Source organism: Typha angustifolia, chromosome 15, assembly GCF_048772165.1.
Source record: "Typha angustifolia cultivar Huaian chromosome 15, ASM4877216v1, whole genome shotgun sequence".
NCBI classification, from domain to species: domain Eukaryota; kingdom Viridiplantae; phylum Streptophyta; class Magnoliopsida; order Poales; family Typhaceae; genus Typha; species Typha angustifolia.
This window is the reverse complement of record NC_133253.1, coordinates 20,501,151-20,528,584: the sequence shown is the minus strand read 5'-3', so window position 1 is coordinate 20,528,584 and position 27,434 is coordinate 20,501,151. Positions and strand designations below refer to the sequence as shown.

The 27,434-nt window shown below is 37.0% G+C and overlaps 2 protein-coding genes across 2 annotated transcripts; both read left to right on the top strand.

The window, feature by feature from the left end:
• Positions 1–3,796: 3,796 nt before the first annotated feature.
• On the top strand, positions 3,797–6,645 carry LOC140779927 (anthocyanin 5-aromatic acyltransferase-like). The gene is made up of 2 exons (XM_073125272.1): positions 3,797–4,599; positions 5,885–6,645. Exons 1-2 carry the CDS (start codon positions 3,937–3,939, stop codon positions 6,548–6,550), a joined length of 1,329 nt encoding a protein of 442 aa, XP_072981373.1. The 5' UTR covers positions 3,797–3,936; the 3' UTR covers positions 6,551–6,645.
• Positions 6,646–8,875: 2,230 nt separating this feature from the next.
• LOC140777676 (LRR receptor kinase BAK1) lies at positions 8,876–22,269 on the top strand. The gene is made up of 11 exons (XM_073121956.1): positions 8,876–9,390; positions 11,192–11,324; positions 11,424–11,495; positions 16,928–17,071; positions 18,789–18,860; positions 18,939–19,010; positions 19,096–19,208; positions 19,758–19,892; positions 19,976–20,317; positions 20,550–20,944; positions 21,691–22,269. Exons 1-11 carry the CDS (start codon positions 9,306–9,308, stop codon positions 22,000–22,002), a joined length of 1,875 nt encoding a protein of 624 aa, XP_072978057.1. The 5' UTR covers positions 8,876–9,305; the 3' UTR covers positions 22,003–22,269.
• Positions 22,270–27,434: the final 5,165 nt, after the last annotated feature.

Below are 27,434 nucleotides of genomic sequence, written 5' to 3'. Positions count from 1 at the left end.
CTGGTAAGAGCTGGTTGTTGCTATTTTGGTGACGAGTGCTACCAAACTCGGGTAATAACTCGCCTTCGATGTCGCTTGACCGCCAATTTCGCACAGCCCGAGGGATATTATGGTGAGCAGCGGCGATGATCGTTGCAATACGCTCTCTTATTCCACCAAATCAAGAAGATCGAGTCGGTCATGTGTAGATGCAACCTAACTGAAAGGTTATGGTTCTTGACAGGAAGATCTAGAAGCCTAACATGCTAATTTAGAAAATTAAGACATTAATTGATGCACGCACGCTATATATATGTACCTCAGAAATAAGGATTAATTTTCTAAATGATCTCCACTTATATAATGGTAAATGATTATATCACCAGCCATTACAGCACAAACCTCTCTCAAGAACTAACCGACCAGTTAACTACTATGGTCTCTCTCGTATTCTTCTATCACGTAACTTACCTCACTTGCTATATCCTCCGGAGTACGTAATTAAAAAAGCACCACCCACTTTCCTTCAGTAGAGAAGGCTAGAAGACGAAGGAAGAGTAGCCGAATGGCGAAAACTCTGCAAGATGGCTGCAATGGTCATCGAATCATCGTCTCCATCCTCCATAGAGCTCATCTCGGACAAGTATCCCTCGCTCTCTTCAAGCGAAGGAGACGGCGGTGGCGGCGGCGGCGGTGGTGGCGGCGAAGGAGGAGCCAAGAAAGGATAGTAGAAATTAGTGCGAGCCCTCGCTAGCCCACTAAAGGAGATAGCTGATAGATCATAAGCTAGTGCTGCTTCCTCTGCTGTATCAAAAGTCCCTAGCCAGTGCCTCTCCTTCGTGTAAGGGTTCCTGATCTCCGCCGCATACCGGCCCCAGGGTCGACGTCGCACGCCGAGGTATTCGCTCGATGCCCTAGAACGCCGTCTCCGGTTACGATGCGTGATTACTTGAGGAATGTCTGCCATATATCTTATGGTGATATCTAGGTATGTCTATGTAAATCTTGAGGTTCTTGGAGTATGAAGAAGTGTAGGGTTTCTCTCTGTATATGTATATATAAATAGGTGGAAGAGGATCCAGGTGGTGTTGAGCTGTAACTGTAGTGAGACTGTTAATAATAAGTACATCTGCACTTTGATTCTGCACACTACTATGGAAAGTCGTAATCGTAGCGAGGTTAAATTTCTATGAGGGAAAAAGTCTTGTGTTTTTGTATGTATTTAATCGGAGGCAAAAGGTGGGTAATTATGTGTTGGAAAGTATTGAGGGTGAGTTGGGCAGGTGAGTTGCAGAGGCCACTATAGGATTAATAAATGGAGGTAATGGTCGAATTTGCTCCTCTAATGGTTGGTTATGGGTCTCTTTTCTCCTTGTTTTCCTCGACATGATAAGACCATGATGGCCATTTCCCGCAAATCACTGCTTACCAATGACGCATTGGTACTTGCCACACACCCCTCTCTCTCTCTCTCTCCCTCTCCTTAATTTCTCTCTCAATCTCTCATGTTACAAAAACTTACATCATGCACACTATAATGTTAATTGGGTATTATTGCATTTTTGTTTTACTATACCATGGATATCAATAAGCATGAAAATATTGGCTTCCCTTCAGATAGCATTAATAGCATTTTGCTTGGGACCAATTTAGTCAATTTTATAACAAAAATTTGGGGGCGTAAGCTCATTTATTCAATCAATATAACGGAGATAGCTAATGTATAATTTAGTCAAGGAACTCGGAGGTGAATCTTTATCAACTTTATGTGTTACAACTTACAAACTATGGACACCTTTCTGGTGAAACTACCTGGCATGTCCAGCCAACATACCACTAGATGCATGATCCAAACTCGAAAGGACTCATGTCCCCCATACTCCTATGGGCTATTTATCATAGTAAACTAAAACTTTTATATATCTAGTAAATGAGATCCCAAAGTCCAGCAAGCTTGTGTATGTCTCTCCTGTCTTAGACCTCATGGCTGTTTGTGTATTAATATGAGGGACCACCAACTCCTACTAGAATTTAGGGCATCTTTCTATAAGTGGGGAGCAACCTTCCCTCTCTCTATGGGTGTGAAGCTGTGGAAAGACAATTGTTTCAGGAGTTGGTTCCAAAAGTATTAAAGAAGGTCTTTCAAATAATGAAAACTGTACTTGCAAATTCTCTGGGTAAAAGTTTTAGTCACAATTCTGTGGGCATTGCACCCCACTGGCCTTACAATTAGGAAGGCATTTGCTTAAATAGGTCTTGGCCATGGCATTTTATTTATGGGGGTGTATATATTTAGCTAATTAAGTAGGCATGTCCCTTTGAGACTGCCCCTCTAATGCTAAATAAAGAAGATCTAACAGCGTACGCTGTCTCTGATGAATGAAGAGTTTGGACATCCCAATAGAGTTATTAAGAATAACGTAGGCATGCATCAAGAGAACAAAAGTGTCTTCATTCTTTTTTTCTTTCAAAATTTGAGCTATAAGAGCAGGAGGTGAGAGGAGAGACGGCAACAAAGCTTGTGTTAAAATATAAAATATTTAAAATAAAAAACCTTATTTTTTGTTTTTATTACTATTTATAACTCACTATATAAATATTAATCGTTTAGCTCTATATTTTACTTTTAATATCTTAAAACATCACGAGTTAGTTTTACTTTAATAATATGTATACTCCGGTACCTTAAAAAAAATTAAAATACTCCTCGTTTGACTTAAACATTTTAGTATTCAGATTTATCTGTGTGTTAAACTAAAAACATATTTAAGAGTATAAGATTCTCTTAATACATTTTAAAGTAAAATGTAAGAGTCTAATGACAAATATCTATATAATAAAACATAAATGATAATAAAAATACATAGTATTTTTTGAAAGACTTCCCTAAATTATAATATACCCACTAAATGTTTGTAGACATGAAGCCCACTCATGTTCAGCCCATTTAATTTGCATAGAAACCTAGCGATTTCAAGCTCCCAGCCATGGGCTTTGCCCTCCTCTCTCACCAGAGGATGATCAAATTTTATTGGATGCAGTCGAACAGTCATCGTCGTGGTTTCTATCTGCTACTACGACTAAGATGATGTCATGTTACGAAAGACCAAATTAAGAGTCATTGTTTTACATCACAGTTCACTGAAATATACTACTGAAGATCATTGAGCATTCTAGATTTTGATGGAAAGTCATGTAGAAAGTAACCGGTCCAAAGGATTGTAGAATTGAGATCGGTGTCGAAAGTAACCGCCACATTTCTTGAACACGTACGGCTATTTAGTTGGCTATGAAAAGAAAGAATATATCTTTCACGTTATTTTATGATAAATATATTATCTTAATAAATTATTAAACAAAGATATATATACTATATATATATATATATAAACATTTAATTAAATTTCTATCAACTCAATTGTTTTTTAATTACTTACATATATTTCTTATTAATTTAAGATTAATTTTAAACTAAAATTAAATAATAAATAGCGATAAATAATTAAATTGAATAAGTGTAACAATTTGTCAAATGTATTTTAGAAAAGAAAAAAGAAAGTACTAATCACGTCACAATTACCACGAAATTTGAGCGGACGCAGACATCGTACAGTGGCTACCAACCTCGGTGTCTTGGTAACAAAAGAATAAAATAAAAGGACATTGATCAGAGAGACTTGGTCCTGATTCAATAATGTCGTCCAAGCTCCTCCACTTGCTACTGAACGATGGAAGAGTGGTGCCGTGTCAAAGTGCACTGCTTTACGTTGAAATGACTTTCTTGCTTTCTGACGCTAGATATTACCGGTTGCCGTATTTCATATATGTCTACATTTTTATAAACAGACAAGCTCTCACACATCCAACGTTGCTTCTTCCGCCCTCTTCTTTGCCTATTTACATCTTCTCTTCTTTCTTTTCTTTTTTCCTTTTTTTGGTCTTATAGTATTGTATGCAATGTCGATCCAGGTGAGAATTCTTAACGTTGCTCACGTCTCCCTCCCCGAATCGCCCACCCCACCAAACGACCGCATCGCGCTCTCAATCTTCGACGTCCCTTGGCTCCCACTCCCCCCGATCCAACGGCTCGTGTTCTACGACGACACCTCCCTACTCCCCTCCTTTCCCTCCCTCCTCCAATCCCTCAAATCTTCCCTCTCCTCCACGCTACTCCACTTCTCCCCCCTCGCCGGTAAGATCACCTACCTCCCTGCCAGCGGTGACGTCATCATCGACTCCTCCGCCGCAGCCGTCGGCGACGGCGTCGCCTTCCTCGAGGCAGAGGCCGACGGCGACATCCACAGGCTCGCCCGCGACGAGGAGCCGGACGTGGAGGCGTACTTGAAGCTCGTGCCGTGTCTGGACGTGGGGAAGCTGCCGGCGCCGGTGTTGTCCGTGCAGGTGACTAGGTTTGCCAGCTGCGGGGTGGCCCTCGGATTCTCCGTCCATCACATGGTAGCTGACGGCAAGGCTTTGTGGAGGTTCCTTGAGGCATGGACGGCGTGCTGCCGCGGCGGGCCACCTTTTGAAGCGACGTTTGACAGGGCGGTCGTCAGACACCCGAGGGAGGAGGAGATCGTGCGGCGGTTATTGCGTACTTTCGGCTCGGCTTTACCGCTGGTAAGTTCGCATGCATGTAGAGAAAATTTAAGCGTATCTCTGGACTCCGAACTACTTCCTTACAAGCATACTCATATATACAGGTACACATGTTACGTGATATAAGCATGAGATATTTTCGTTTCGCAGCCCTATTTTTAACAAATAACAATATAAAAGTTCATATTCTCTTATATATAAAATTTAGAGGTTTATATTACTCGAGGAACATTTTAGATAATATTTTGGCTTTTTTTTAATAAAAAGCACAATAATACCATTAATCATTATATTAATTTAAAAATATAGTGATTATTATAACATTTGAGAAGTTCTCAGTGGTAAATGGTAATTGTGTAGAAATATGATAACAGTTTATCTATCTGTTGGAATTTTTATATAATTGACACTAAGAATTTAGAATATCATAATTGACACCGAAATTATTGTTTTATTTCAAAAATGTTATTCCATCAATCATGATAAAAACACAATTATATTAAAAAAAAAAGAAACTAATTTGCCCTTGCATAGATAATTTAAAATGATTTAAAAGTAATAATCAATACTATAGTATAACGAAAAATAGTTTCTTTTATGTCAAAGTATAAATATTGATAAATAATTTCTATTCTAAATTTTAAAAGATAAGATATTTTAGTTATTTATATATGTTTGCTAATTTTAACAATATGTTAGAAAATATTCTGTTAAAAATTAATTGTAACAATTTATAAGGGTCAAAAAAATTTAATAGCAATCCTAATACTTTAAAAAATATATAATCATAATTATATTTTTTTTAACAATTATGCAAAAGTCCTTTTCTTTTCCTTTTGAAAGAGTTTGATCTATCACCAACAAACTCTAATAGGTACCTTCGAATATAAAAAAATAATTATTACAGAGAAAATTATTTAATAATTTGATTTGATTTGATGAGATGGCTCAATGATGCAGTTGATTAGATTAGCTAACTCATACTGTTAGGACATATTTATCAGGCGAATAGTGTTGCATAGATAGAGTGAAATACGTGGAGTGGTTGGCCTGTAGCTATCCACCATGATCGGCTCACCTCGTTTGTATTTGTACTTAGTGAGGTCGCAAATACGTCACACGAAGCAAAATCTCGACCCGCATCGTGGACGATATGTCCGTTGGATTTCATTTGCAAGGATCACTCGCCGGTTTAATTTGCCTTGCATCCTCTTAGACGGTTCAAGATATTCCATGATATTGAGTATTAATATGCACTAATTTTCTGCTAACAATCTAGTGAAGTGATCTTATGCTCTATAAACAGATCGCCACGCATCCGGGAGTCTCCGCTGAAGACCGCTTCCAACTATCTCGTCGAACCTTCGTCGTCGGCTTCGAAGCCATCCACTCTCTAAAGCAACGAATACTACTCCACAACAACCCTCCTCCTTCCACCTTCGTCGCCATCTCCGCCAAGATCTGGATCGCGTTCGTCCGGTCCAAATCCTTCAAACCTACCGACGACGTCTACCTCACCTTCCTCGCCGACTGCCGGGCCCGGTTCGACCCACCGGTCGACGATAGGTATTTCGGTAATTGCGTAAAAGGTTGCTTTGCTAGGGCCATTGTAGCGGATCTTTTAGGCGAGGACGGACTATCCGTGGCCTGCTCGGCGATCCAGGAGGCAATCCGAGAATATTTAGAGGTCACGTTGGCTGGATCCGAGGATTGGATGGAGAAATATGCTGGGTTGCCTTCTGGGAGGGTGGTGAACGTGGCAGCTTCACCGCGGTTTAAAGTGTACGAGCTGTCGGACTTCGGATGGGGCAAACCGAGCCGGGTGGAGTTGGTTTCGATGAATCGCGACGGTGAGGTGGTTTTGGTCGGTGCGAGGGAAGAAGGAAAGGTTCAGATTTCGGTGGCCCTTGATCGAATGCATATGGAGGCGTTTAAGAATTACTTTGTTTATGATGGAGCAAATGGATGTTGAATAAGTTGCACCAAAAGTAAAATAGGTCCTTTCTTAAGCATCTTTTGAAAAGGCTTTTAAAACTTCATCTTTATGAATTGATAAGCTTTGGTTGGCGTTTTTAGTGAGTTCGAACCTAGCTTCTAGAAATATCCAAGTAAAAATATTGTGCTCTCGAGATTGATCTGCTCCTCTCCGTAGGATCACTGATCCGTGTACGACGTGTAGAGCTCAAGGTAGCCGGGTTCACTGTTTCTGTCAACAGATGAACAAAATATCTTCTTGGAAGAGAACGTATTCAGTCCCTGGCGGACACGTATGACGGTCAAGAGAGTCATCGAGAAAGCATTAATTATGAGAGGGGCACTAGATCGGAACCCCACATCACGTGGACGATGACGCTAAAATAGTGAAATATAGGCGATAAAATAAGGAGTATTTTATTATTATTATTATACCGATTTACTTGTATACCTCTCCAATTTATATTAACACATTTTTTTGTCAAAATAAATCTTAATCTTAATAATTTAACAAAACAGTTGACAAAAGATTCTTTAACGAGTGATGTGTGAAAACCAGAATTAGGTTATTTTTATTATTTTAAAATGTTAACAATTAATTAACTTGAAGAAATATTCATGTAACAAATAAGAGTTTTAAAATATATAATATTTGTATGGTTTGAGAAGTATACATATAAATATTAATTTCAGAGGACCATATAAGTAAATAAAAAAATTTTAAATGTATATATATATATTATATATATACATGCAAAAATAAAATTTACAATAAATAGATTTGATCGTGTACTTCCGTGGGCAATTATCACATGATAGACGGTGATAGAGGTTGCCACGTTTCGGCCAAACGACTCGTGCACGAATGAGGGATCTTGTCGTCGGAAGTCCCTTTCCTCTTATATAAATAGCAAGACTAATACGTGAGAATATTAGCACTTATACCCCACACCTGGATCTGCTTCTCCGAGCTTGTCTTGTCCTGTTGTACTGCAGCTGGGCCAAGCTTGATTGGACTGGACTCGAGTACTCGACTGGTCGTGAGCTGTTCAATAATTGCCTTTCAATATCTTTGAGCCAAATTAGACTCGGCCAATTAAATCACTTCATGGTTGAGATGGCCCAGTTTCGAGCTCATATCTCTGTGCATGACATCACTCTTTTATTTCGTGAACAATTGTTGTTAGTAATATTGTTTAGAGTTAGTACCATGCACTAATTAAGATCTTATTCCCTCGTGTAGTTTAATGATGTTTAATTAGTTGGTAGTCACTAATTACGTACTATATCGGTGACTAATCTCGGCACTAGCACTGCAAGCCCTGTGGCCATACTTGTGTTTGTCTTTCATTTTCGTTACCCATTTATTAACGAGATTTGTCTTGCTGACTTTTCGTGTACCGTGGAGTGGTAGTAATCCTGGGTATCTTTTTTTTTTTTTTCGTTATCTCTTGTTAAATTTAGACAAAGGGTCAAGTCAACTAAATTGACAGGGTGAATCAGATTCTTACAATACGACTGGCAGTGCCAATAACAATCCAGCTTTCAGACTGGACTTGCTGGGATCGGCGGATCATTTTCCTCCGTAAAGTTTGATTTAGTATAAGCGTCTGCATCAATTAACTCGTGATCTTAAATCTTAGAAACTTGATTTATTCCTAATTAGCTTCATCATATTCTTCTGCATTAGGCATCCACTTATGTTATTGCTTAAGGTATTGTTTCAGCTACTAACGCCATAATTAGATAATATAAAGAGTAGGATTCGAGCTCTACGGCGATGCATAAGATTTTCTGTGTCAAAATTAAAACAAAGACAGAAAGATATTAATTTACTGTGGTCATAAGAATGGCCCGTTACACGCGGCTTGCATCAATATATTATACATAGCCTTCTCTGCTATCACAAGCATTTCCCTTTCTGATCGTCACTGTCATCAGTTGGATATTGAATACGTGTTGGAAAAAGAAATTTATTAGTTTTGACTGAATCCAACGTGGCATAGTGGGCCCGCACACGCGATCTTGACCATGGTGGCTCGGTCTGTCTCCCGCAGTCCGTCGTGTGGATCACGGTTAGTTCGAAGCGCACTTATCTGCGTCCGGAACAGCGCATGGCGCGTCTGTACCTCATACGCCGTTCAAAAATTGTGGATCCCACGCGAGGCTCCGTAGAACTTTGACGTGTTCGCTGTTCGATCGCAACGGGGTTCTCTTTTGACCGGCTTCGGGCAGCGGGCAGCTGCAACACACTACTCCTATTAGTCTACTACTAATTCTATTTGCACGCCTAACGCGGCAAAGCACTCACTTGAGCTCTGACCAGAAAGCCAACATACAAAAAGATGCCTTCAGATTTTTCCCCAAAGGAAAGGAGGAGATAAGAAAAGAATTCGTATTTATTAGTTCTGAAGAAGGAAAAAAAAGGGGGGAGAGAGAGAGAGAGAGAGAGAGGAACAAGGGAAGGTAAGAGAGAGAGAGAGAGAGAGAGAGAGAGAGAGAGAGAGAGAGAGAGATGGGAAAAGGAAGGGGATAAAGGCTTCTCGAATCTCCCCGGATCGCTTTCGAATCTCCGATCTTTCCGACCCTAAGGTGCTCGGTCTCGGATTTCGGTCGGATTGGTAGTTTTCTTGGGGGAAGGTGGGGGTGGATTCGGAGTTCTTTCGAGGGTTTGAAGAGCTCCTAGGGTTCATGCGGCGGAGCATGGGGTTGGATCTGGTGGAGTAGAGGGGTGAGCGTTCTTTTTGGAGACAATGGCGGCGGCGGCAATGACCTCGTGGTTCCTTTCATTAATACTGCTATTCCACCCTTTTTCTAGGGTTCTTGCAAACATGGAAGGTACGCGATTTTTTGTTTGTTTGTTTTGGATTTTGGTTCCGATTGAAATCTTTTGCTGCCTCGGATTTTCTTGATGGAATCTATTTGGTGTGAGCACTGTGAGGAGGGGATGAGATCGATGGACTCTCGTGTAATAAGCTTCAATTCAGTTGATTGGCAAGTTCCTATGCTGATGGAGAAGATGTGGGTTTGAGAGAGTTGTCGATGTCTTCTTGGGTTTCGTTATCACTTAATTAATATTAGCAAATGATTTGGGCAGTCGATAGCTTCTTTCCTTAATTGACGGTCGATACTATTGATTGACCAGTTTGTTTTTCAATTGAGCTGTTTGGCCCTTGTAACTTAAAACTCCTATGCGTATCAAAACAAAAGTTGAAGTCATGCTGCTAGACCTGGATACAACTTGGTAGAGGGGCTGGATCTTGAAGAAGAAGCTCGGTTAACATGAATTATATTTCATAATGTTTGTAAATATATGTCTCCATTAGGTAAAGGACTTATGCTGTTCTTCATGTACCCTTGTATGTGTGTTTTACAGTAAGCTTTCTGAAGCACAAGAAATAGACAGTTGAAGATCGCCTATTGTATGTAGAAGTTGACAACACCCATGTTTGCCTTAATTATAGTGCTTATTCTGCCAAAATCTGATGTGCCAATCGAGTTCCATATTGATATCAAATTCAAAACGGCGAGCGAATACCCTTCGATTCAATGATGATATAATACTCGATTATATACCTTTAATTTGAAGCCCGTCTGTTCATTTATGTGGTTGCTTCTTTTTGTTTCTTCATCATTTCTGTACATCGATATTGCATATTTTGTCTCAGGATTATAGCTAAGGTGATCGGTAACAACTGACTTTTGTGAGGTAAAAGAAGTTATCTGTGATTCTTCTAGTAATACTGATATGCTTTTTGCCTTCTCCTGTAGTACATTCTTGGCTCAGTTAAACTTTCTCATGTAGTGAAACTGAGAAAGAACGAATTATTTGATATCAGAACCCAAAAGATTTCAATTTCTAATGGAGAGAAGTCTAATCAGCTCAATAACTTGGGATTCTAGAATATTCTGTTTTGTGATCTAACACCAAATTCGGAATAAATTTACTAGGCAAAACAAAATTAGGGATAATTGGATTGAGGTAATTACTTTTGTTAGTAGTTATCTTATTTGAAACCTTATCTACCCTGTTACTTTTTATCATCTGACTTATGGTATAACCTTTTGGATGGATTTTGTTGGCGGCCTACAAGCAAGAAACTCAATTTAGGCTTTTCTTTGACTGCAGTTTCTACTTTATAATTTATCCTTTTTTCAATTTTTTGTTCCTTTGATTTATATGCTCTTCGTGTATCTTCTTGTGATAGTATATAATAAGCAGATGTGTTAGGCTGCTCTTTTTCATGCAATATTTTATGATGGTGAAGCAAATTAAGTACTCTGAGATGACAGTTTAAATATTACAACAGTACCTCATCGAGCACTTCCTGCAGTAACCATGAGATAAGGACAACAATAAATTGACATGCATGATGGTTAGTACTTTGGAGACTTTTGAGAGGATTTCCATGACCATGAACTCAATATGTTAGAACATGGTTGGTTATGATTAAATTTGTACTTTTCTGGTGTATTCTCATCATGCTTCATCATTTTTGAGCTTTTATGTTTGTATTACTGATAATTTGACAGAAATTTCAATTTATTTCACCACCTGATTTTTTTCTCAACTTTTATCCGCGTATTCCCTCAATTTTTATTTAGAATCCTGATTCTTATGCCATTCTTCCTTCAATAGGTGATGCTTTACATAACTTGCGGACCAACTTAAATGATCCTAATAATGTGCTGCAAAGTTGGGACCCAACTCTGGTTAATCCATGCACATGGTTCCACGTTACATGTAACAGTGATAATAGTGTTATCAGAGTGTAAGTTGACCATCTTGCTCTTTGTGTAAGTGTGTCACATTCATTAGGAACAATTCATGACATTGCTTGCTGTCACTATGATTGCTTCTTTTCTTTCAGCGATCTTGGAAATGCAGCATTATCTGGTACATTGGTTTCACAACTTGGTCAGCTAAAAAATCTGCAATATTTGTAAGTGCTGAAAACTTCCATTTCAGGGGAACTGTTATGTGTTTTGCAGGTTGTGGAACTTATACCTCTTTCCCCCTTGAATTTCTTCTTGTATTCATTATGAATACAAGAAGTTCCTATATCCTAGTTTGTAAAGAGAGACTTGACAGTGATTTTCCTTGTTTTGAGCACACACTCACACATATGTAGTTTTTATTAAATATTGGTACTAGAGAAGAGAGTAGAAAATATTGTCCTAATCACCAACGGTCAGAATGCGAGATTATTCTGTACTTCACATGTAGAAAGGACATTGTTTATGTTTGCGATTGATAAGGCAACTGAGCATTGTCTTTGTACACCACAAATAATTGTCTTTCTGAGGTCTTGTCAGATCTTAATCCAAGAGCAATTCCTTGAGCTTTGATGGTACTACCTTGTCTTTCTTCCATCTATGAATTGAATAATCCCAGGAGATGTGCAAACAAGTAACAACTGCTGTAAATAATTCTGGAAGACCTAAAATTGCTGCTAAACCTCCATCACCATATTCTTCCTGCAAAGCATAATGATACTGTTACATGTAGAGCTTACTTCCTTTTGTAAATGAAAATCAGAGTTCAAAACCCTGTGAAATCTTTAGAGCTAACACATTTCAAGTTATAGCTGGAGGTGTAATATTCCTTCTAATGCTTGGCAGAGATCTGGAGTACACTTGTTACTTCTTGCATTACATGCTGTAGTAATTGCAGTAGCTATTTTTACTAGGTGTAATATATTTTCACCTTCCCAAATTAGAGATCATTTCTTCTCCACTTTGGGAGCGAGAAAGTACAGAGGAACTGTGAAGGTTAAACTTCCTAAACTTGATGAATAACTAGATGGTTTATATGTGCATTAATGTTTTCCCCTCTATGAGACATATGTGCATTATAAGAATGTGTTTTCTCATTTACATGACATGACTTGGCAATACTAAATCAAATATATATATTGGTATTAGAAGTTCTCCTATGCTTACATGTTCAATAGTTTAAGTTTTGTGAAACATATGTGCTCTTTATGGTTAATAGATCCTTTCATTTTGTTAATATTATTTAATGTGTGTATTTGCATTCTGATATTATTTAGCTTTAGAAATTGAGCAATTAAACATGTTTTATTTGGCATAGCCTACGTACTCCTGAACCCTTCTACGTAAACTAAAATTTCATAATACTAGCATACTTTTATTCTAGACATTTGACCAAAAAATTGGAGACTACAGTTAGTCAATTACAAATCATCTCAAATTTTACAAAATCATATTGGACTGAGAATTAATATCGAAGTGTATATGCCATATCTTGTATATCTAACTTGTTTTAGCTGATAACTCATTCGAGACCAAAAAAAAAAAAAACAAATCTACATTTATATGTTGCCCATTCTTTAACCACGTACCATGGAGTTCAAATTGTCTGTTTTATTCCCCTTTAATTCTTGTGCATAAACTTTCATTCACTTATGTCATATAATAACACGCTTGGAAGATCGTAATCTTTATTTTCATTGAAATTGTATGGAGTTTTAGACTCATTGTATAGATCATTAGGAACTATATAACTTTCATACATAATTAGTGGCCACTTCATCACCATTTATTTCTGTACTGATGAGATTTTTGACCTTTTTTGTATATCTGAGATTGCACTTTTGTTTACATTTATAGCTTATCTGTTGTGGTTGTACGTTAACATCTTAAATTGGAGTTGAATAGATAAAATGGCAATTCTAATGCATGAGCTCCTACTAATGCACAGTTTATGAAAAGCAAAATGTACTCAACCTTACCTCCATTCTCAGGAAGACTGGTTGGAGGACTCATTAGTTTAAATGTATGCAAGATAAGATTTTACAACTTTAGAGTCAATTATGTATTTGTAGTGTAGACTTCCACTTGCACCTGATGAGTTCAACACATTAGTAAGGCATGCATAAGCTGCCACACATAGGGTTTTCAAAATAAACGAGCGCCTCAGGCTCAGCTCGATTAGAGCTGAGCGGAGCCCGAGCCTGGTTAGAAGACTGGAAAATAATTTCTAGCCAAGCCTGTACTGGAGCCGGCTTGCTCAGACTATACTCATTAGGCTCAATATAAAAGGGATTTCTAATTCTCAAGTCAAAACCCTAGTTCCGAACTTACCATCCCAACTCAACAACTCTCTTACAGCTGGTCAAACCCTCAAGCCCCTATCTCCCTATTGGAGCTCTCTCTCAGTCGCTTTGATCTTCTCCAGCACGACTCGCCTCCTCTTCTTTTCAGCAAGCCGGCTCCTCGTCCTACTCCTCAAGTAGCCACCTCATGATCGTCTTCCTAAATTCCTCCTCAAGCTGTCGCCTCGTCCTCCTCAAGCTGCTGCATCGTCATCATTCTCCTTCACCAAGTCCTGTCGCCTTGTCATTTTCCACTGCAACTTGCCTTCTCTTTCGGCAAGTAGGCTCTTCTTCATGCCGCTGCCCTGTGCTCGTCTTTCTCAAGCTGCCGTCTCGTCCTCCTCCACTGGCTTGGGCTTGATTTGACTCGGTCCAGCTCGATTCGGCTCGGCTGGAATAATGCTTGATAATAGGCTCATTTTAGGCTCGAGTTCGGTTCGGGCTCGGTCTGATTCGGCTTGAGTTGACTTGAGCTAAGCCTAAGCAGAATAATAAGGCTCGAAAGTAATTACGAGCCGAGCCTAAACCAGAGTCGGCTCGCTTAGGCTGGCTCGTTTACACCCCTAGCCACAATGTAAATAATGTGACATTTTTCAACTTCATAATATTTTCAATGCATACCCCTCAATGTGTATAGACATGATTATTAGGTTCGACCCACCCAAACCCAGCCCGAACTCGCCCGACCTGACTCAAGCTTGAGATGGTAATAGGCTACATGGGATAAGCCTTTGCCGGCCCGGTCCGAAAGACCAATTTACTACTCTCATATAAGGGTGACAAATTTTAACCCGACTCTTAATCGAGTTTGAGTTTAGTATAATCGGGTTTAGGTCATAAACGTGTCAACCCGTCTAACCCGTTTAATAATCGGGTCGTGTTCGGGTTTATATAGGTGACCCGTTTTGACCCGTTTAAGTATATGGGTTGGGTTGAGTCAGGTCAACCCGCCAAACTGTTAACCCACAACCCATATATATAAAAGGTAAAGTCTAAAACCTTAATTACGCTCTCATTCTCTCCACTCTCCAGCCGCAGCCGCCTCATCTCACCAAAAAAGGAAAAACATTTCGCCGCACCTCCTCTTCGACCGCCGTCTGCTGCCTGCCGTGAGCCGCCCTTTCCTCTGGAGCACCTGTTGCGGCGACCCATGATCTCGGCGAAGACGGATACGAGATCGCCGCCGTGACCGAGGTAGACGTAGTGGTCACGGTAGGCGGTGATGATGGCGTTAGATAAGAAATTTAGTGATAACGACCTCCGTGTTGACTTCAACGGTCTCTTGGCTGTTGTAGACGTGGTAGAAGCCATGGATGAGCTTCGCCTTGTATAGAGAGTCGGCGGCGATCTCCATGCGACGCATGGAGGACATGGTTTGGAAGGAGAGGAGCTCGAAGTAGGTCGTGTCGACGGAGCGGGAGGGGGGATTGATCCGGTTGCCGGTGAAGGGGACGCTCGTCTCGGTTGTTAGGGTTTCGTCGCCGGAGGCGGAGGAGAAGCCACTAGGAGTGACGGAGAGAAAGCGGATGGAGGAGGTGGAAGAAGAAGAGAGGCGACGGAGGAACGCCATGGCCGTAATCTCCTAAAAAATGGGATGGCGGAGGAGGAAGAAGAGCAAGTATTTTATTATTATTATTATTATCAAACCCAAGCCCAACATCTAATGGGCTAGTGGACGGTAACGGTTTAGAATATTTTAGCCCAGTCCGAACCTTGCTCGGCCCGAGTGATTAGTGGATCAGGCCGTGAACAATTATTTAAGTCTGGTTGGCTTGGAGAATTCGGCCAGAACCGGGCCTAGCCCACCCGATGATCACGTTTAGATGTGTAGAGTAAGATGTTGCTCACGTAATCTTTTGCATGAATTTTAGCAGTAATCATGTTAAACCATATTCATTTTTATCACTAAAATCACAATTTATCTCTTTGGTGGTGTTTGGTTGCCGATTAAGGAAAAATATAGTCTAGTTATTCTTATTTCTTACTCTTAAAATTATTACTCTAATATGATTTAGGAAAATAGGTTGTTTGGTTGTAAACTAGAATAATTGTGTAATAACTATATTTGATGTGACATAAAGTATAGCTGAAAGTAGAAATAATAAGTGGGAATTGCTTTGTCCTATATGAATTGATGCAACTATCCTTGGTAGTGGGAATAAATTTTTATTTGATATATAGTTAAAGTGTTACCAATTTTATGAGCTTTGTTTTGTAATGTGGACTTACACAAATGCAATCCTTGCTTTTAAGTATATAATGCCTATATATATATCTTTAATATGCATATGTTAAACAACAATCCTCGTTTATACGGTCATAATACTTACCTCTACATAAGCAGTGCAGCCTTTGTAGGCACCCAATGCATAATGCCTAGAAAGTCACTTTGAAATAAACTTATACCAAATGGGGAGAAAAATTAGTTTAGCACACTTTTGTGTTCAAAGTAAAAGTTGCCACTTAATTTTAATTATGTTTTTGAAATGAGATAGGTGAGTGGTAGGATAGAAGATTTTTGATCTGACATGTGAAACAATTTTAGTCAAATCAAATGTAAAAATGTAATCAGGTTTATGTATGAAATAAGATTCATACCAGCTGCTGCAGTATTTCTAAGCTGATATAGAAATAATTCTATGTTTGGTTACTAATCTTGAGTACTTTTCTCTAATCTAGATTTAGGAATCTCCTAACCTGCAACCAAGTGGAGCATTACATAATAGATCTCTGTCCAGCTAGCATTTCTTACTATATTTTTAAGGAAGTGCTATTTTTTTTTTTTGTCATAACAGTAGCAGCATAAGGGGGATAATACTTGTAAACTTGGAAAGCTAGTTGTTTGCTGGGTAGTTTTACTCCTCCCTATAACATGTCTACTTGATTAATTCAATACTTAAAAGTATGGCATGCAGAAAGGTTCCACATATGGAAAGGGGTTGGCTCTTGTTTACCTTCCTATCTTTCTCAATCTTATGTTTTCTCTTAGTGTGCCAAGTAACGTACCTGTTGCTTGTAATTTAACTTGAGCTTTGAACATTGAATATTTATAGTTATGTTAAGAGCTAGCTTTTTAAAGTATCATAACATTCTCGATAGGTCAAGTATTGTTTTGAATATATTTCTTTCCTTAGTTATGTGCATCTATTTTTCTTCTTTTCATTATTAATCTTAACCATTTATTCTGAGATGATTAACCTTTATCCACTGGATCTTTCTTTCTTAATATAATGTAGAAGAGTGATTTATCCTGGCAGGGAACTGTACAGTAATAATATAAGTGGGATAATACCTATCGAACTTGGAAACTTGACAAACTTGGTGAGCTTGGATCTGTACTTGAACAACTTCACTGGTGGTATACCTGAAACGCTGGGAAACCTGTCGAAACTACGTTTCCTGTATGGATACTCATCTCTTCCGATTTTGTCAATCGTATAATTCTGCTACTCATGGCATTGTACATTGTTCTTCGGTTTGTTTTTCTTTATATCACCTATCTAGATGCTTGTTAGGTTTGCAAATGAGCTCTGCACATTATACTGAGGAAAATAAATGATCACACACTTCAGGTTAATATAAGTGAAAGCTACATTATCACAGTTCTATTTAAGGCATTCTGTACTTATTATCCCTTACGCCCAATCCCTCTGTTCACCTTCATCTCGCGCTGAAAGTAATTCTCTGTTAAGGAGATTATTGTATTTTTGGTAGTTTTTATGTTTGTCACAATATTCATGTCATATCCTGTGATTTGGTTCCTTGGATCTTACTTTTCATATACAAAGATTAGTTTTCACAGGTGAAACAGTTTTCAAAATTGGTTTTTTATTTGCCTTTATAGAGTATTAATAAGCTACAGTATATGTTTAGTTTCTCCATTTACTGGATTTGCTACCTATCTTTTTTCCCTTTGTCAAACTTGACCCCAGCACATGCTTCCAAATCTGAAACTCATGTCCATGAACACGGAACACTTTCCAAAGTTAATGAAGAAAGAATTTGAGACTCATGAGGCTGAGAAAACCAAATTTTAGAACTAGTGTACTGAAAAGGTTGCCGCAGGTAGCTAGGTGTCACCCCCACCACCTATGCGAAATGCGGGTGCCAAGGTGGTTTAGCTTTATTAATAGTTAGAAAAAAAAATGAATAATCATATATGATAAATAATATATAGTTAAAACTAATATAGTATATATTATATATAGAGATATTAATACTACCAAACACTAAATAACATGATTGAGAGTATGAAACAATCAACTGCCTAGCATAACATATTAAGAGTAATTCAATGATTGAGAGTTTAAGATAATGAAAAATAAGAATAAAAAATCTCATTTTTCAGGAATCTTAATTCACAAATTAATTAGCAATTATTTCACAAACTACATTCCACAAACTAATTAGCAATTCCTCTAATTAATTCCTCTATCATAACAATATTGAGAGAGTGAGAGGAAGAAAGGAGAAAGATCATACCACTGTCTACAGTTGTCCGCTGCTTGCCGCAGCCGTCCATAGTCATCCGTCTTTGTCCATACTCTAGAATCACTTGGGGAGGACAATCAAGAGAGGGCTAAGTGGCAATGGAGAGAGGAGATCAAGAGAAGGCCACTATCGCTCACTATCGTAGGCTATGGAAGGGAGAGAGGAGAGCAAGAGAGGAGATGGGTTTAGAGTTTATCGAGCGATTGAGAAGATTGAGAGAGCAAACCAATATATATATATATATATATATAACACGGTTACTTATCAACTTATCTCCATCTAACCTGATAAGAAAATCCAATATGACTTGCTTACGAAGTTGGTGGGCTGAACTGTGCTTTGGCAGGATGAAAATCTGCCTTTTCCGGCACCTTTTAGCAAAAGCAGGACAGCTGCCAAAACCACCATTGAAAACACTGGTTAGACTATAAAATATAAGAAATCATTCTTAAGTTCTATTTTCTCAACAAAAAGAGAAATGCTGAAGCTTTTAGAGTAGTTAGTATGTTATTATAAATACTTAAATTTATTCTTTAATTCTTTCTTTGATAACTCATAATTATGTAGATTTATTGTGTCTTGTTTTTAACCTAATATTAATGTCTTGGAATTTATGTGGAAGGATAGCCGGCTTAACAACAACAGCCTTTCAGGAACAATTCCTAATTCCTTAACCAGTATCACTGCCCTCCAAGTTCTGTAAGTGTTCTCATCTTCCATAATGATAAGTATGCTTTCATCAACTTGAATTAATAAATACTTGTGACAAGCAAGCAGGGATCTGTCAAATAATGACTTATCAGGAGAAGTTCCATCTACCGGTTCTTTTTCACTATTCACTCCAATCAGGTACTTTGTCTATAGATATGGTGGTTAGCTTGGATCTTCAGTGAATTTTTATGATGTGAGTACTTACCATATATATTCTGTGCAGTTTTGCTAACAACCCTAAGTTATGTGGTCCTGGTACCGTAAAACCCTGCCCGGGTGCTCCGCCTTTTTCGCCTCCTCCTCCATATAGTCCTCCAGCACCAGTGCAATCACAAGGTGAAGGTTCAATTAATGTTTTCGTCCTCAGAGGATTCTGGGTAATTTTTTAGTTGTATTAATGAAGAAACATTTGCCAATATTTTTTGTGATACCTCTTATTAAGAAGTAAAAGAAACCTCATGATTCTGTACTTAGCCAGAAGAGTAAGTGCAATAGGAACTGTTATGGTGTGCTCTAGAAATTGGCAAATCATCTTGCTCTTTATACATTTCTATGCTATGGAGAACATAATCAATTTTAGATATATATATATATATATATATATATATATGTATGTATGTATGTATCTTTTTAACTACTGTCAGTTACATTAGTCCAAATGGGTAAATGGTGTCTACTTTTTTACTTTCTAATGATTACTCTTTGTTTTCCTTGGGCCAACTACTGACAATCCCGTTTGTGTTTTATGAAGTTTATATGTTTTTTTATCATGTATAGCTTGCCAAGCATGCTTTGGGTATTGTGGTGATTTACGAGCAGTTCACTGACTTATACATTGCTGTAAATATTATGTGATTTCGTGTCTGCTGTCTTTTATCTTACCAGGGAGTAGCCCCTCTAGCACTGGAGCAATTGCTGGTGGAGTTGCTGCAGGTGCTGCTCTGCTATTTGCTGCTCCTGCTATTGGGTTTGCATGGTGGCGTCGTCGCAAACCGCAAGAACATTTCTTTGATGTACCTGGTCTGTATAATGTGAGACGCAATAGTAGTACATGATCTAAATCACGGAAATTTTTAATATTTATTTGGATATCTTTTGTGCAGCTGAGGAGGATCCAGAAGTTCATCTTGGCCAGCTTAAACGATTTTCACTGCGAGAACTACAGGTTGCTACTGATGGATTTAGCAATAAGAACATTCTGGGAAGAGGTGGGTTTGGAAAGGTCTATAAAGGGAGACTTGCGGATGGTTCATTAGTAGCAGTAAAAAGACTAAAAGAAGAGCGCACTCCTGGTGGAGAGCTTCAGTTTCAAACAGAAGTTGAGATGATTAGCATGGCTGTACACAGAAACCTACTTCGTCTTCGTGGGTTTTGTATGACACCAACTGAACGGTTGCTCGTCTATCCCTATATGGCTAATGGAAGTGTTGCTTCATGCTTACGAGGTGCCCCACCTCTCTAATTGCTTAGTTCCTTCTGTACGATGCACATTCCAAGTTGTGCACAGATATCCTACCCATAGTTACTGCTTAAGATGATTTCCAATTTTTATTGTTGTTAGTTTCTCTACAGTATTATAGTATGGCATATCACATTTGAGTTAAACACAGAAGAATGCCTTGAATTCTTACATTTTAGATTGGTTTGAAGTTGTCTTTATATGATTTCATTTTGTAGAGCGTCCTCCATCTGAACCACCACTTGATTGGCCAACACGAAGGCGGATTGCATTGGGATCTGCGAGGGGGTTATCTTATTTGCATGACCATTGTGATCCCAAGATTATTCATCGAGATGTCAAAGCTGCAAATATATTATTGGATGAAGAATTTGAAGCTGTTGTGGGGGATTTTGGCTTAGCCAAACTTATGGATTACAAGGATACCCATGTAACAACGGCTGTCCGTGGGACAATTGGGCACATTGCTCCAGAGTACCTGTCCACAGGAAAGTCCTCTGAGAAGACTGATGTTTTTGGGTATGGCATCATGCTTTTGGAGCTTATTACTGGACAAAGGGCATTTGATCTTGCTCGGCTTGCAAATGACGATGATGTCATGTTACTAGATTGGGTAAGCTCTATTCTTTTGGTCGTACTATAGCTTTTAATTGCAATATGTGCGCATGAACCTATACCCAACAAGAAACATCCATCACAACTTCTGGGCAATCTTGGCTGAAAATACTTTGTTGTTGACAGACACGTAATAACTTCAGAAAATCTAAGGTTCTTGTTAAACCACTCTACTGCCTAGTGTAATTTAGTATTAGAAGACTTAAAAACCTGTCACTTAGGCCTTGTTTGCTTTTTTGTACTAGTTCAGGATCTCTAAACTGGTTCAGGACCTCTAGATTAGTTCAGTAACCAAATATTTTTTTTTAATCTAATCAAGTTTACTCTTAAAAAAATTAAGACTAAGAAATGAGACTAACTAATTAAGTTCGGAGCTTAGCCTCAAACCAAAGAAAGTCTTATTTTTTGCTTAGCGTTGTTTACACTGTATCACATTACCGTGTTGTCCTTTTTCCTTTTTCTGTTATTCCTTTTGTTGACAGCTCAGATACTATAGGCACCCTATCTAGAGATACTTCTCAGTCTCTTGTCAAATCATTATAATATCTTGTCCATTTGCAGAGTTCCTATAGCGAACCAATTAATATCAGTAACTAAACAGCTTTGCAGCAGAAATTCAACCGACTAATATCTTACATCCCAAGGCCTTTGACGTGGACATTATGTGTTGCGAGCTGCTAAGAAGTATCAAAAGAGGTTGTTTCCAATTATTTTGATTAAATTGTATTTATCTATATGTCTCAGGTAAAAGGACTACTAAAGGAGAAAAGATTGGAAATGCTTGTTGATCCAGATCTACAAAACAACTATAAGGAGGCGGAGGTGGAGTCACTCATCCAGGTTGCTCTTCTATGTACACAGGGATCCCCAATGGATCGGCCCAAAATGTCAGAGGTTGTGAGAATGCTTGAAGGTGACGGCCTTGCTGAGAGATGGGAGGAATGGCAAAAAGTGGAGGTGCGGCAGGAGGTGGAGATGGCTCCTCGTCCCAACTCTGAATGGATTGTTGACTCAACCGAAAATCTTCAAGCGGTTGACATATCAGGTCCAAGGTGACAATCACCATGGAATTTGAGATATTATTTAGAGTCTGTGTTGTCTTGTATAAGCACATCTTTGTACCCTAGTGAAATTCTTATTTGTGCATATGAATCAGTGGGCCAAATGTATCATTTGCTGCAATTTGCTGATGATGTGTAATGCATTTTCTCCCATTCCTTATCACTTTGATCCATGGTGTAGTTACCTTGATGCTGGAGAGCAATCGTTGAATGCAAGAATAGGAAGATAATACCACATGCTGCACCACCATTTGTCACTCAATTTGATAGGTTGTTGGACATTGAGGTTGTTCTAGTAGAGGTTATGTATGCTAGTAAAGTGGTACCTGACAAGCTTGTTTATAAGCTTTTATCCAATGTGCCCATACTCATGAAGGGTTATATTATACTTGTCAAAATATAATCTGCAAGACTTCTCATTCCCTTGGGATTCCGTCAGGTTTGATCTCGTGTATGTCGGCCGGGCAGGACGAGCTCACTGATTGAATGGCAGCAAATTTTAACTTTCTCTCCTTTCTTATTTCTCCAAATAAGGTTTAGTGTACCCTTTTACTTGATCAAAGGGTTCGTTACATGTATACCCCTGTAAGACCTTTGTTTACATTTAAATCCATTTATTTTTTTACTGCACATTTTTATACTCTTATCTACGCTTGATACACTTGCATTTAAGACTATAATTTTAGTCATTGGTTATAAAAATGTAATGTAAAAGGTATTAAAGCAAAAAGCAGAGATTCTGAGGAGCGTTCACCTACAATTACGAGTTTTTGTAGTGGATAATTTTTTTTTCACCTATTTTCACGATGACATTCTAAACATTCTTTTGGTACACTATGATTTTTTGAACTATCAGAAATATCTCATTTGATCCTTGCCGTTATTTATTCCCGTCCATAAATTACCATGCGTTGGTTATGTGACAATTAAATATTCTTATATACATGTGACACCTTAAAATAGATTTTCGTAATGACCAAAATACTCTCCGATAGCCAATTAAAACTCTCCTTTTTTAATGATTTCCACCATTTTTCCTCCAAAGTGTATTGCATCCTATCCTTTCTCCGATCTTTCCAACCCCCACCTCTTACCTCCACTAAAAAGTTTTTTTTTTTTTTAATTCTTCAAGCTCCGCCCTCTCACCTCCACCCCCTTCACCATCAAGCTTCTCTCCCTGTCGGTATCATCTCCCACCTTTATTATATCTTCAAGCTCTCCAACCGATAGCATTGATAATCAAAGAAGATCATACCCTTTAACTGAGGTGGTATGCCATTGTGGAATGATAGCTGAACTTTGACCAAGTTTCACAAAGAACTTGACAGGAGCTCCTTTGATGTGTTCGTTTCAAGGTTAAATTTTAGTTTTATAGTTTGATTCTTAGGTTAAGTTTTCATCTAAATTTTAAATATGTGCAGAGATCATATTGTGAATTTTTTTTGTTGGATTGATCCCCCTATTTGCTCAAGAGAAAAAAAAATGTAAAGATTTTATTAAATAAGAATGCTGAGCTACAAAAGAGAGAAGGAGACATACTAATGAAGGTAGAAAAGATACAAATGGAGAACAATGAATCATATAATTAGTTGAGGAGACTCGATGAAGATAAACACAAATTATCTTTAAAGATTGCTCACTGTCAGAAAAAGAAAATAAGGATATCTATCATTTTCTTGTTTATAGTTCTTTTAGTTTTTGGACATGCAATTTGTAAAAAAAAAATTTGTCTTAAAATGTATCAAATGTGTAATATAATGTTAATACTAGATTATGATGTCGGTATTGTATATGTATCAAATGTGTAATATGATGTTGGTATGCAATATGCAAATCTCATTTCTATACAAGCCATTAGGTTATATTATTTAAAAATGACAAAAATTATTAAATTATTGGTAATAAACAAGGCCAAACAATTACATTCAATCCAAACCAAACTATTCAAATTATTGGCAACAAACAAGACCCTAGAATTATATTCAATCCAAACTTGTCATACAATAACTACTAATGGCCAATCTGTCGTACATCTAAAATATATGTCATACATTTGAAGTACTAATAAAGTACATACAATGGTACATTCGAAATATATAATCAACCACCCAAAGTATATCTAAATGATATTATGCATCATCCAAAATACATTAATAGTATCTAAAATATATATCAAGTATATCATCCAAAATATATCCAACATCACTAATGCAAACTTAAATAATATTTTCACTCCAAGATTAGCACGTACCACAAGCAGACTCTTTTCTAGTATTACTGTTATGAGTGTTCAATGTCAATTAAATTGTATCAAGTACATATGACGTAAAATTCAGTATATCAAATAAATTTTGCTAAAATTAAACAAGTATTTGTCCTTCGTTAGCTATTCTTGGGGTAGAAAATATTGTACTCCCAAATCTTAAGCTCCTTCTTAAATGCTACAAATATATACAAAATTTAAGTTATTTTCTATAAGTAAATAGTAAATTGCTAATGTAAACAAGTACTTGTGCTTGGTACATATTGCCTTGTTCAGTAATTTTCTTTCCAGATATTACTATTGGTATTGTATTACTGTTGCTGCTAGAAGTGAGGATGAAGATGGTGCTGAAACTACTACTACTAATGAAGATGAGATAGCTACTAGAACTGATGTTGCTGCTGATGAAGATGCTACTTCACTAGTTAGTCTTATGTCCTTGCATAATGCCCAACTTACTTGTATTTTCTAAACTTAATTATAGTGTGGTATTTTCTAAATAGTACTTAGATTTTTTAGGTTTGCTACTTTTATTATATCATTTTCTCTTCAACTTTTTAGGCCTACCAGGTGGCCTTCAAATTTTTGATGGTAATATTTGGTCACAATTGGAATGTCCCCCCAGACTGATTTGAAATAGGAGTGATTATATGGGTATAGGTTCCAATAAATATGTCTTTGTGATAATTAAAATTAACATAATCTTTTGATTGATTTCTATTAAAAAAAAAATAGAAGCTACTGCATAAGAAAAATGAATACCACTTAAGTTCCATTCTTTACACGTGCACATGTGCTCTTATAGGTCAACAATATAACTCTTAAGAGTTAAATTATTTGTGACCTCAAATACCTTCTTTTCTGAATAAAGCAAGTGACAATATCTTACAAGTGCCTTCTATTTTTTTCTTATAATTTTCTCTAAATTTTATCACTCAATTTCCTCTTAAATTTCTAACTTCAAAAAGTTGTTGGAATCTTGACATTAGTTATCTTCTTATCATCTCCATCATTGTGACAATTGATTTATTCCTAGCATCCTTAATATAAATATTGAATGATTTATTATAATTATTCACAATTCTTGAATACCTCACTCTTATGCTAAACATGCTCTTTACCGAACAGCATGAGTCATATTCCATTAGCCAATCCCATAGATCATTGTTTTTATTTTCCAACAACTCTATTTGATATTCAAACTCTTAAACTGTATAAACTGATGCAGCTCCTCACATCAAATACCTATATTCCTTCCCTTTAAATTTTTTACTAAAGTGTACATACATATTATATATGCAATATCTATGCTCCACATAGGCATAAGGTTCTCAAATACTTGGACCAAGCCCTATAATATAAATATATAATCAGTTAATTCATTAACAATAACAGAAATAACATATATAGTAAACATATACGGTAACTATATACGTGTAAAAACTAACATACATACAAAATCTAATATAAACTAACCATATAAACAATAATAGAAATATGAATTCTAAAGTAAACATATAAATAGTAACATAAATCTTTAACTCTAAATTCTATGCCTAACATTAACGTATCAGTAACATATAAATAGAAAAGTAAAACTTAAATAAAGAATTAACACAAACTAAAACAAAAAATAAAAATAGAAAACCAACATAAACTTAAACAAAAACAAATAGAAAACTATCATAAACTTAAACACAAAATAAAAATAATAAATAGTGAACTTATACATTTTGTCTATCACTAATAAAATACCATATTTTCTCTTCGGGCCTCTCAATTAGTGAAATCAGATTCTCCAAAAATCAAGTTCAGCTATCTCTTCAACGACTGCAATTGCAATAGTAAACATTTGATTATTTTTATCTCTACCAATTGCATGAATAAATTAGCCACTATAGAGTCATTTAAGTGACATACATCTAGACCTATAATGAGCCTACAACCATTAATAAAATCATTGATTTTGTACAGCAAATGATACAAACAATCTTTGAAACATAGTGACATTTTTTAAGATAGCCTTATCAACCTTTAACATGGCAGTACTCATGGATTCTTTACTCTTATCATTTTACAATTATCTCTCAATCTCATATAGTACGTAGAGTGATCTTCTTCAATGACCTTGTTAGCCTTGCTCTTAGCCCTATATACTTGTTTAGCAGAATAATTCAACATTTAATCCCTTAAAAACTGTCCTCTTAATTGACCTAACACTCCTTTCTGAGCTATCCACTAATTTATCAAAATATTTTTTGAAAGCCAATTACTTGTGGCACTATGATTTGTCTACACCCTAGCACAAGTATGAAGACTCTAAAACTTTTAATTTGAAAAGTAATTATTTGCCAATAGGAAGTGCATGACATCTAAATGTATAACCTCTCTTACACGCCATCATAATTCTACTTAATTTATTTTTAATAAGCTTAAGCTCATAATCTTTCTTAATATGATATTCCCGTAAGAAAGTCCTATACTTAGGGGTGTGGCAAATGTCATCCCATTTTAGAGCGTGGATTTTTGCATATCCTTTTCTTTTCTAGACTCCGAAATGTTAGGCTTGTCACATTCATCATTAGAACCATGCCAGCTATGCATGTCGTCACTATTGTTATCTTCTTCATTTTCCTCGTTACTTAAGCTATCTATCCAAGCGATGTCATTATATTTTGTATCATCACTACTATATTCATTATAAACATCATCATTTCATCATCTTCATTCACATTCTCTTTATTCCTAGCTAGTTCATTCATAACCGGTTCATTCACGGTTAGGTCATTTACAACTTTCACTCATAGTTGGTTCATTCATAATAGTGACTTGAGTTAATAGTTCTTCTTCAGTAAAAATAATCAATGTTGTGGTAGTTTGACTTAAAAGCTCTTTCACGTTAACAATACTATCTATAAAGTACATATCAATAATTTATGAATTTAAAATTATATTAAACTTATGAAGAATATTTTTATCATGAACTATCTCCACTAAATTCTCATCAAATTATATCCCTTACAATAGATAATATATTTCGCAAGTAGGTGGGCAACCAAATTGAAATGCTATATCTATAAATTAGATAACCGACATCTTTATTTGATCCATAAAAGAATAAGATATCTTATCACCTATATACCTATGTAGTATTTTATGGGATC

Coding starts and splice junctions, on each gene's coding strand:
- LOC140777676 (XM_073121956.1), top strand. CDS start 9,306: ATGGCGGCGGCGGCAATGACCTCGTGGTTCCTTTCATTAATACTGCTA. Junction 11,325..11,423: donor GATAATAGTGTTATCAGAGT/GTAAGTTGACCA, acceptor CTTTTCTTTCAG/CGATCTTGGAAATGCAGCAT. Junction 17,072..18,788: donor CTGTCGAAACTACGTTTCCT/GTATGGATACTC, acceptor GTGGAAGGATAG/CCGGCTTAACAACAACAGCC.
- LOC140779927 (XM_073125272.1), top strand. CDS start 3,937: ATGTCGATCCAGGTGAGAATTCTTAACGTTGCTCACGTCTCCCTCCCC. Junction 4,600..5,884: donor TCGGCTCGGCTTTACCGCTG/GTAAGTTCGCAT, acceptor CTCTATAAACAG/ATCGCCACGCATCCGGGAGT.